Consider the following 11,406-nt stretch of genomic DNA (forward strand, 5'->3'; position numbering starts at 1 on the left):
CGGGTTGCCGCACCCCGTCCGCCCTCATTAAACAAAGGGCGCGCGGGTATCCGTTGTGTGCGCGCGTTCGTGTGCAGCCCACGTGCAGACCTACATACAGATGTGTCGGGATTACAAGACTCCCGACGCCACGTCGTTCATCGCCATGAGACCCATCGACTACCGCCTCATGCCCGACATCCAGGACATCCAAGCGACCGTCGGCGACGCCCGGGCGGCCCCCGCCGCCGGTCCATGAGAGGGCCCCCCGCGCCGGCACTCCCCACACGCCGTCCTCCCCCGGCGAGCGAAACGATTCCCCCTCCGGCTCGCACGCCGACGGTCGGCCGGGTCCCTCGCCCGCGAGCGGCGAGGCCACATCGGCCGCCGGGGCCGGGCCCGTCTCGCCGAGCGGTGGCCTCGGCGGCGGCGATCGCTTACCCGGCGATCTACCGGTGGTCGTCATCGTCGACGAGACGCCCGTGGCGCCCGTGGCGCCCGCGGGCGACGGGCCGGGGGAGGCCGTTGAGGAGGCCCCTGGGGTGGACGCGGCGCCGAGCGCGACGAGCAGGAGTCCCGCAGGAGACGGCGTGCCCACGATGGGCGGAGCGAGCCCGTCCGTCGCCACGCCCTGCTCGTGAGCAACGCGCGCACGGCACGCACGCAGTACACGCACGGCACACGTGGCACTCGTACAGCACACACGCAGCACACGCACAGCACACACGCAGCACACGCACAGCACACACGCACAGCACACACGCAGCACACACGCAGCACACGCGCAGCACACGCACAGCACACACGCAGCACACACGCAGCACACGCACAGCACACACGCACAGCACACACGCAGCACACGCACAGCACACACGCAGCACACGCACAGCGCACACGCACAGCACACACGCACAGCACACGCACGGCACACACGCACAGCACACACGCACAGCACACACGCAGCACACGCACAGCACACACGCAGCACATGCACAGCACACACGCAGCACACGCACAGCACACATGCAGCACACGCACAGCACACACGCACAGCACACACGCACAGCACACACGCAGCACACGCACGGCACACACGCACAGCACACACGCACAGCACACACGCAGCACACGCACAGCACACACGCAGCACACGCACAGCACACACGCAGCACACGCACAGCACACACGCACAGCACACACGCAGCACACGCACGGCACACACGCAGCACACGCACAGCACACGCACAGCACACACGCACAGCACACACGCAGCACACGCACAGCACACACGCAGCACACGCACGGCACACACGCACAGCACACACGCAGCACACACGCAGCACACACGCAGCACACACGCAGCACACGCACAGCACACACGCACAGCACACACGCACAGCACACACGCACAGCACACACGCAGCACACGCACGGCACACACACACAGCACACACGCAGCACACACGCAGCACACACGCAGCACACGCACAGCACACACGCAGCACACACGCAGCACACGCACAGCACACACGCAGCACACACGCAGCACACACGCAGCACACGCACAGCACACACGCACAGCACACACGCAGCACACACGCAGCACACGCACAGCACACACGCAGCACACACGCAGCACACACGCAGCACACGCACAGCACACACGCAGCACACACGCAGCACACGCACAGCACACACGCAGCACACACGCAGCACACACGCAGCACACGCACAGCACACACGCACACACGCAGCACACGCGCAGCACACGCACAGCACACACGCACAGCACACACGCAGCACACACGCAGCACACACGCAGCACACGCACGGCACACACGCACAGCACACACGCAGCACACGCAGCACACACGCAGCACACACGCAGCACATGCACAGCACACACGCAGCACACACGCAGCACACGCACAGCACACACGCAGCACACGCACAGCACACACGCACAGCACACACGCACAGCACACACGCAGCACACGCGCAGCACACACGCAGCACACACACGCAGCACACGCACAGCACACACGCAGCACACGCACAGCACACACGCAGCACACGCACAGCACACACGCAGCACACACACGCAGCACACGCACAGCACACACGCAGCACACGCACAGCACACACGCAGCACACGTGGCACTCGTACAGCACACACAAGTGACTGCATGGTGCGGTGTGTAAACGTCGCCACTGGGGAGACAAAGGCGGCCAGGCGTGCTGCTGGCCACCCGCCGCCTCGTGTGCCGTGCCGGCCTTCACAGGTGCTACTCGCTATCAGCACTTGCCCCAACGGTCTGTTACAGGCTACACAGGGGATTGTTGTCTTTGGTGCTGATGGTGCTGATGGTGCTGATGGTGCTGATGGTGCTGATGGTGCTGATGGTGTTGATGGTGCTGATGGTGCTGATGGTGTTGATGGTGCTGATGGTGCTGATGGTGCTGATGGTGTTGATGGTGCTGATGGTGCTGATGGTGCTGAATGATGATGATGGTGCTGATGGTGCTGATGGTGCTGATGGTGCTGATGGTGCTGATGGTTGCCGATGTGTGCAGGGAACAAGAAGAACTCTTCCTCGTTGACTACCAAGAGATCATCAGGAGGCTGGTGCTGAGGAGCCAGGTGACGTCGCCCTCGTAGCAACGTCGCTCCACCAGTGGAGCCGGCGGTGGCGCTGCACGGGGGCGTAGGCGGTGGGCGCCACCCCTCAGGGTTCCCTTAAATAAGAATGTTTTTATTAAAAATAAACAAATAAATGTAGAACCTTACAGTGAAACAAAAACCGTTCAAACGATACAAAAAGCACTAACATCACGTGGACAAATACAATAGGTGGAGCGGTGGTACAGTGGTTAGCGCATTGCACTATGAACCCAGCGACCCGGGTTCAAATTCGCCTGCCACGGTTAAAATCGGTGGGGAGTGACATCTAATCCCGTCCAGAGCTCCGTCCTTCACCAACCTGCACTGACCAGCGTGGTTGATTTACAGTGAGGAAAAAAAAAACCTCCATGACCCACGTGGCGTTGGCAAGACCGTGCAGCAGTCGATTGAGAAAATGGGTTGAAAATTAATGATGAGCATATGTAAAAATTCTGAACCAGCAGAGATTTCTATCTGTCGTGCATTCGGTCTGTTCTCCTACAACGCCGCGTGTTTTCGTAACGTGCATTGGATGTAAAGCGATGATGAATGTTTAAGGGAATACATTTTTTGTAACGCGGATTTAAATTGGACCGCTTATTCCTACGTCGTGCGCGAGTAGGAATAAGCGGTCATATGGCTGCCTCGGCATAGCATCACACAAGGCAACGGGATGCTGCTGGATGCTTCCAGATGCTACCCACGTGCCCTCAGTCTTTGTTCAGCCTGCGTACGCATCTCACGGGGTTATCGCGGACTGTGCTTTAGCCCATAGTCTATATTCTTTATTATAACGCGATTTTCTCCGCAACACGGTGTTCTTCAGGAATGCAACAACTACCAGCGCATTAAATGAGAACAGCGACGACTATATTTTGATTGCGACGTCATGCTGCTGCTGCTGCTGTTGTTTTGGCTGTGGTGCACAAAGCGCAATTTCACAATGAGGAAAAAACAAACTCGCAACATTCGCCATTAACTCTGTGACCTTAAGGTTACATTTATAAACACAACAGGCGACGTTTCGTGCAATGGCCCTTCGTCGTAGCGCGTCAAATCAAATGCCGATTTAAAAAAAATCGGCACGCAATGCCGGCACATCTGCCGCCAGCTCGACCAAAACGTCGGCCGCTTTGTCCGAGGCAGTGCCGCTGGCAAACGTGACGTTCGTAGCCGCGACAGGCCTCGTGCGTGTTCGTGATGTGCGCTCGTACGTCTCTACGTCGAACTTCTTTCGCACCGTACGTAGCCAACGTGACGTCAAACCCAGGGACGTGATGTTCTGCTCTGTCTGTGGCTATATTGGCACCGTTGGCCACGTGCTGCGCAAAAGACGAAGATGCAGACGTAGAGATTGAGCGGCAGGGTCCTGGGTTCGATTCGTGGTCGGGGAATCTTCCTGTGGGGAGTTTGCTGGTTCTCCCCCTGTGCTGCAATGGGTTTCCTCTGGTATTCCGCCCTTAGCCAAAAAACTCCCATTATAATATCACTGGTATTGACCAAACACACCAGTGCTGAAACATTGAGTGCACATTGCTCAATGGGGAGTATACACAGCAGCAGCAGCAACGTCGGCCTCTCCTGCGACAAACTTGGCAGGACCCTCCTGAAAGAAGGAGTCTTGAAACTCGATGAGGCTCTCCCCTGAGCAAACGAGCAGAACGATGGGAATAGCAGACATGCACATGTAGCGATGTGTGTGCGTGCGCGTGTGTGGTGTGCGACTGCTTGCGAGCCCCCTAACTCTCCTCCCCCAATGGACCGGCCCACCCCTTGTCTCCTCTCGGCAGGTTGATAGTGGACCCGACCTCAAGGGGGGTTCCCAAGACATCCTCATCGTCCACGCGACCATGGCCGATAAAAAACGTACGCCAACCCCCGCCACCCAGCCCGCCGCGTGTCGGATCAAGCGTCGCTCTCTCGATATTCTGACGCGGCGGATTCCAGCGAGCGATCGCTCGTGGGAAGAGACAGCGATTGGTTTAACCTTCGCTGGAGAGTCAGAATGAGCAGCTTTATACCGGAGCCAGAATCCGATGAGCTATAAAGCACTTGCTCACAGACGCCTGGCGGCCCAAGTGCCACGGCGCGTCTTGAAAGCTGAGCGGGCCTGAACCGGGGACAGCGATTGGACGGGCGACCGCCGCCACGCGCAGCAGGCCACTGCAGCGGCTCGCGAATGGCAGTGGCCCGACCGTGGGTGTCTACGGCTTGGCGAGTCACGGCAGCCGGCCCTGAGATGTGAATCGGACTTGGCGGGGCGTGTCGCTGACTCGGCAGCGGCCCAGCTCGGGGGCTTGGTGCAGGAGGGAGCGTCTGGGAGACCGACTGGGAGAGAGTGCGGGGAGACGGGTCAGGGGGAGGGGCTCAGCGCTTGCGACGACCCGGCTAGGCTCTGCTGCTGCTACTGCTGCTGTATTAGGATGTACGTTGAACTCCTTTTGCGCCGTACGTAGCGCCAATCGTCCTCTCCGTCCGGCGACGTTCAAGTGAACGTAGCAGCGGACGGCGTTGTGCATCGTAGATATCTTCCTGAGCAGTTATGGGGAAGGGGCAGGAATGGGAAGGTCTCGGCGGGGCGAGGGGGGTGGGGGATTACGTCGCGGGCAGCAGAGAGCGGTGCAAAAACTCCATCGTTGCTTCATAGCGTAGAAGTGCAGTACAACATTGCATTTTGCTGCGCTGCCCTCCGACTTGCATGGTTGGCTCCGTGCGGTGCCAAATAATTAGAATTTATTAATAATAACAGTAATGTATAATACGATTGAAATGTAAATTAGTTTTTAAACAATCGTAATCATGTTAAGTCTATGGGCAGTGTTGTGTCTATGGGCAGTGTTGAGTCTGTGGGAAATGTTGAGTCTATGGTCAGTGTTGAGTCTGTGGGCAGTGTTGAGTCTATGGTCAGTGCTGAGTCTATGGGCAGTGTTGAGTCTATGGGCAGTGTTGAGTCTATGGGCAGTGTTGAGTCTGTGGACATTGTTGGAGTCTATGGGCAGTGTTGAGTCTGTGGGCAGTGTTGTGTCTGTGGGCAGTGTTGTGTCTGTGGGCAGTGTTGAGTCTGTGGACAGTGTTGAGTCTGTGGGCAGTGTTGAGTCTATGGTCAGTGTTGAGTCTGTGGACATTGTTGGAGTCTATGGGCAGTGTTGAGTCTGTGGGCAGTGTTGTGTCTGTGGGCAGTGTTGAGTCTGTGGACATTGTTGCAGTCTATGGGCAGTGTTGAGTCTGTGGACAGTGTTGAGTCTATGGGCAGTGTTGAGTCTATGGGCAGTGTTGAGTCTATGGGCAGTGTTGAGTCTGTGGGCATTGTTGAGTCTATGGTGCAGTGTTGAGTCAATGCTGCAATGTTGAGTCTATGGTGCAGTGCTGAGTCTGTGGGCAGTGTTGGGTCTATGGGCAGTGTTGGGTCTATGGGCAGTGTTGGGTCTATGGGCAGTGTTGAGTCTATGGGCAGTGTTTAGTCTATGGGCAGTGTGTATGTTGAACTTCTTTCGCACCCTACGTAGCCAACCGTGTCTAATCGGAGGCGCGTGGTGTTGCTTGTGTGCTGCGCGGCTCTCTCCGCGTGTCTCCGCGTGTCCCTGCAGAGTACCTGGTGTTCTGCGAGGCGTTCATCGTCACCTACAGGACGTTCATTTCCTCCGAGGGGCTCCTCCGCAAACTCATCATGAGATATCCTCTCCCTGTGCACTGCGCACAAACAAAGGCAGAGATCCCCCGTGTAGCCTTAACAGACTGTTGGCTGTTGGGGCAAGGGCTGTTAGCGAGTAGCACCTGTGAAGGCCGGCACAGCACACGAGGGGGTGGGTGGCCAACACCACGCCCGGCCGCCTTTGTCTCCCCAATGGCGATGTTTACAAACCGCACCAGGTACTCATTTGAGGCCGACGATTATCTGAACCAGTCTTGGGCCTCCCCTAAGTCGACTGACTTAGGGCAGGCCCAGGACCAGTTCACATAATCGTCACTGGGTGTTGGCCATGAGGGGGAATCGAACTTGGGTCACTGGGTTCGTAGCGCAGCGTAGCGCTAACCACTACACTACCGCTCCCCGCTGTGCCTGCATCGCCGTACAGACCACTGGGACGAGTGCCGTTAAGCGAGCACCCTGTGAGACCAGAATGATGCGTGAAGGGGAGGCGGGGCCAGAACCACGCTCGGCCGCCTTTGTCTCTCCAGGGTGCTGTCATTCTACACACGGCTTCTTTAAGGCTGAGTCGACCTAGGGGGAGGCAGAGGACCGGTTCAGATCATTCCTCAGCGATGTTGAACGCGAGCGGGCGCTTGAACTCGGGTTGCCGTGTCCGTAGCGCGGTGCTCTAACCGCTGCGCCACCGCTCCCCGCTCCCTGCACATGAAGCACTCGCGCACACGTGCACGCTCGCGTATATGCGATCCAGCACCGTAGAGACAGCAGCGAGGGTTGATGGATCATTGCCCGTATCTTCCAAAACTCCCTTCTCATGGGCGTTGAGGAAGAGGAGCCGTTCCCCGGCTCTGCCAGGAGGTACATTGAACTCCCTGCGCATTGTACGTAGCCAACCATGCTAATCAGAAGTGCGGACGGCCGTGCGGCACAAATGTGGACTCCAACCTTTTTCGTCCGTACGGGGATATCATGTTTCGCCCTCGCACGCGGGGGAGTTTTCTCCGTGTTGCTCCGGTTTCCTCCCACATGTGAACGCTCGTTAAATTGGCCGATAACACCTTCATACGTAGAGGACCGCAGAGCTTTGGGGAATTGTTGTCCGTGCCGGCTCGCCGCCTGGCTGCGCAAGTCTGTGGCTCCTCCTCGCGCCTCTGCGCCGTCCCCTCTCTCTCTCGCTGCACGAGGGCGCAGGGCGATAGCCGTGCGGTGCAGCGACGTGCACGTGTCCACCCGCGTATCGGCCAAGTTCCCTTAACGGCGCGACCCGAAAACGTACCGGCACCTGAGCAGGACGGAGGACGCGGCGCACACGCGGGCACGCAGGAACGCACTCTCGCTGCTGCTCAGGGTCACCGACGACCTGTGGTGAGCGACCGCACCACAACGCATCGCACACGGAGAACTCCCACCCCCCCCCGCCGTCCCCTCGGACAAGTCGGTGTGCGTGTGTTGTGTGCAGCGTCTCGGCTCACGGACGAGGTGGTGGCGTATGCCGTGTGTTGTGTGCAGCGTCTCGGCTCACGGACAAGGTGGTGGCGTGTGCCGTGTGTTGTGTGCAGCGTCTCGGAGCTGACGGACGAGGTGGTGTGCCTGCTGGCCGGCGTGGTGTGCGCGTGCGTGACCGGCGGGGACCTGCCGCTGGCTCGGCCTCTGCGGGACACGCTGGTGACGCGCGTGATGGCGCGGCGCGCACACGCACAGGCCACGAGCGGGACGCCCCTCGCCAGCCTCGCCGTGTCGGCCCGGTGACGAGCGCACGCCCACACACGCCCACGCACGCACACCCACGTACGCACACCCACGCACGCACACCCACACACGCCCACGCACACCCACGCACGCACACCCACACACGCCCACACACCCACACCCAGGCAGCCGTCTCCGAGTGGCGTTCGCGCGACGCGTGGCATTTTATTTACTCTCGGAAGTATCGGCGCGATACTAGAGGGGGGTTGTCGAGTTTGTCTTAGGCATGGGGGACGTAGGGGGGAAGGGGCAGGATGGGGGCAGTTGCCTCCTCGGAGTTCGGGCAGGAAAAGCCGTCTTCTGTTTTTATTTTGTTTGAACTATTTTTTATTTTGCCAGCTAAGGCCCACTGAGCTTTGAGCTTTTTAACAGAAGCGACCGGGCTATCACAGATGATCAGCTAAACGAAGTGGCTTATCGTGTGGAAATGCAGGGCCGCCGAAGACTCTAAACACATGATATTGATTCTAAATGTGGAGGGGAAAGCCGGAGGACCCGGAGAAAAATCCACGCGACGACAGCGAGAGAGAGAAATGCAAACTCCAAATATACAGTCGTCAGGGTTGGGATCGAACCCACGACCTCCTGTATACCAAGCGAGGTAGTTAACATCTCACCACTGTTGCACCTAATATATTGGTGAAAAAAAAAAACACGGAGGACCCAGAGAAAATCTACGCGACCACGGGGAGAGAGAGAGAGAGAGAACATGCAACTCCAAATATACAGCAGGCGGCAGGCGGCAGGATTGGAATCGAACCCATGACCTCCTGCATACCAGGTGTGATAGTTAACATCTCCTAGCCCCCGTGAGCCAATGTCTATGAAGAATTCACGTCGCCGCTTTACAGCCAACGTCCAAACTCCCCCGCGCCTGGCCCTTCGCTCGGTGACTTCTGTGCACCAGTCATCGCAACGCAAGCCCCGTTTTTTGGGAATCACTCTGCTGTAAAAGTCATCATTTAAAGTAATTGGCACTCGTTAAACAAAGCTAATCTGATGACATGCTGCACGCAGAGCATGAAGACAGGATGATCGGCACTTTCCTATAATAATCGAATTACAGTATGAATGCATGTTGAACTTATTTCGCATCGTGCGTAGCCAATCGTGCTAATTGCAGGTGCATGAATAGCACTCGGGTGTAGTAATGCGTATGCGTGCTGTACCTGCGCGTGTGTATGTGTGTCTGCGCGTGTGTATGTGTGTGTGCGCATGTGTATGTGTGTGTGCGCGTGTGCATGTGTGTGCTTGTGTATGTGTGTATGTGTGCATGTGTGTATGTGTGTATGTGTGCATGTGTGTATGTGTGTATGTGTGTATGTGTGCATGTGTGTATGTGTGCATGTGTGTATGTGTGCATGTGTGCATGTGTGCATGTGTGCATGTGTGCATGTGTGCATGTGTGCGCTCGTGTGCCCGTGCGTTTTAGACCGGCCTCGGTCCACGACTTCCGCAGCCTTGAGTTGGCGGAGCAGCTCACTCTGTTGGACTCTGAGCTGTTACAAAAAATCGAGGTAAACCGAAGCTCTCCGTGGTGGCTCGCGCGTGGCTCCGTCTGCCGGGACCGTCCGCGGATGCGCGGCGTGGTGATGCGACGAGCCCCAGAAGTCACAGCGGGTGACTGCGGCTGCGGCTCGCTTCCCGGAAGGGGCTCGTCCATTGGTTAGAGTTGGCCTGCGAAGGGCGACACCTTTAAAGCAAAGTTTGCAATGGACGCGAGTTGACGTTGGCCCAGTGTTTGGCCCAACGCCAATTGACGTTCACCGACAGGCCAACCACCATCATCAGGCATGATCTAGCCACTGCTGGATGCAGAGAGAGCCGTCGCTCGGTGTGTGTGTGTGTAACACGAGAGCGCTGGGAGCTGCGTGCGTGGTGAGTGGAAAGCTTGGAGCCTCCCACTGTCACCATTGACCAGATCAACGGAATCTGCGAGAACTTATCTTCTGGCAAAAAGAATGGTGAAAAAAATGAAGGATGGCCTTGAAGTAATGACATAACAACAATAATACAAAATAAGCTAATATTCCCGAATCTAGAATTGGCAATAGTCTATGGTTCTTTCGGTAAAGTCACGTAGATAGAAAACATAATAACAATAAAATGAAAAAATAAAAATAAGGTGAATAAAAAATAATAAAAATATCACGACGTTTCGATCGCAACACAAGCGGTCGTCATCAGGAACAGGGAGGTTAGCCTCTGAGGGCAGGCTATTTATAAAGGTTTAGAGATGGGCGGGGAAGCCAATGTTAATGTAAGAGAGGGCCCTGACACCGGCAGTAGGTCTACACCAATCAGCGATGTTTCAAGCAATGATCCGTCTTCATCATGTGCTATGAAGAAGAATAAAGTGCCATTACCTGAAACGTCGCCCGTTATGTGATGTTCCCTTTTAAGGCTACAGGGTTGTTGTCGAGTGTGTTGAGTTTTGTAACACACACACGTCATCCATAATACAGGATTCTTTGGGTTAGATCGCGTAAATATGTAAATGTGTCGTTAAACCCGCCACCAACCGACACAGCCCATTCATAAGGGTTGTCACGTAAACAGAACTTGCCAATTCGTCACTAGTACAGCACACCGGTGCGTTCGAGAGCAAAACCACAACATTTACAATCTTCAGGCGACAGCCAGATCTAACCCAAAACCTGTATCATGGATGATATTGGTCGTGAACGCCTACGCGTTCAACTGACTTACCTGTCACCCCCTTATAAGTGCCTACCTCATTACAGACCAATTCAGACCTTATTGCTCAACCTTATAAATCTCAACGTTCATCTTACAAAGTCCCATCACAAGGGAGAAACACAAACAAATGAAATTTTTTTTACCCGTATTAAAACGGCTGTATGCCGTATGGACCTGAAAACTCACTGTACATGAATCAGGCTAAACCGTTTGGGTTGACTGGTATGGTGACAGAGTCGAGTTGAGTGTTGCCTTGTGCGTGACTGGATTGAGTGTCTCATCGCGCTGCGTGTGTGTGCGTCACCGCGTGGCCTGCCCGTGTGCTCACTGTGTGTGCGTCGTCACCGCGTGGCCTGCCCGTGTGCTCGCTGCGTGTGCGTCACCGCGTGGCCTGCCCGTGTGCTCGCTGCGTGTGCGTCGTCAACGCGTGGCCTGCCCGTGTGCTCGCTGCGTGTGCGTCACCGCGTGGCCTGCCCGTGTGCTCGCTGCGTGTGCGTCACCGCGTGGCCTGCCCGTGTGCTCGCTGCGTGTGCGTCGTCACTGCGTGGCCTGCCCGTGTGCTCGCTGCGTGTGCGTCACCGCGTGGCCTGCCCGTGTGCTCGCTGCGTGTGCGTCACCGCGTGGCCTGCCCGTGTGCTCGCTGCGTGTGCGGCGTCACCGCGTGGCC

At 57.0% G+C, this 11,406-nt stretch overlaps 2 protein-coding genes across 2 annotated transcripts in view; both read left to right on the plus strand.

Annotated features, from left to right (window-relative positions):
- Positions 1 to 332, plus strand: part of LOC144719607 (uncharacterized) — a 30,434-nt gene extending 30,102 nt beyond the window's left edge. The window contains exon 9 of the mRNA XM_078595688.1: positions 78 to 332. Coding sequence (XP_078451814.1) covers positions 78 to 238 — 161 coding nt within the window. The 3' untranslated portion in view covers positions 239 to 332. The remainder of the gene's footprint in view (positions 1 to 77) is intronic.
- Positions 248 to 11,406, plus strand: part of LOC144719606 (rap guanine nucleotide exchange factor 1-like) — a 21,835-nt gene continuing 10,676 nt past the window's right edge. The window contains exons 1-7 of the mRNA XM_078595687.1: positions 248 to 616; positions 2,554 to 2,620; positions 4,432 to 4,507; positions 6,229 to 6,313; positions 7,563 to 7,655; positions 7,850 to 8,035; positions 9,472 to 9,556. Of these exons, the coding sequence (XP_078451813.1) occupies positions 579 to 616; positions 2,554 to 2,620; positions 4,432 to 4,507; positions 6,229 to 6,313; positions 7,563 to 7,655; positions 7,850 to 8,035; positions 9,472 to 9,556 (630 nt within the window). The 5' untranslated portion in view covers positions 248 to 578. The remainder of the gene's footprint in view (positions 617 to 2,553; positions 2,621 to 4,431; positions 4,508 to 6,228; positions 6,314 to 7,562; positions 7,656 to 7,849; positions 8,036 to 9,471; positions 9,557 to 11,406) is intronic.

Source organism: Lampetra planeri, chromosome 6 (assembly GCF_965212315.1).
Source record: "Lampetra planeri chromosome 6, kcLamPlan1.2.h2, whole genome shotgun sequence".
NCBI classification, from domain to species: Eukaryota; Metazoa; Chordata; class Hyperoartia; order Petromyzontiformes; family Petromyzontidae; genus Lampetra; species Lampetra planeri.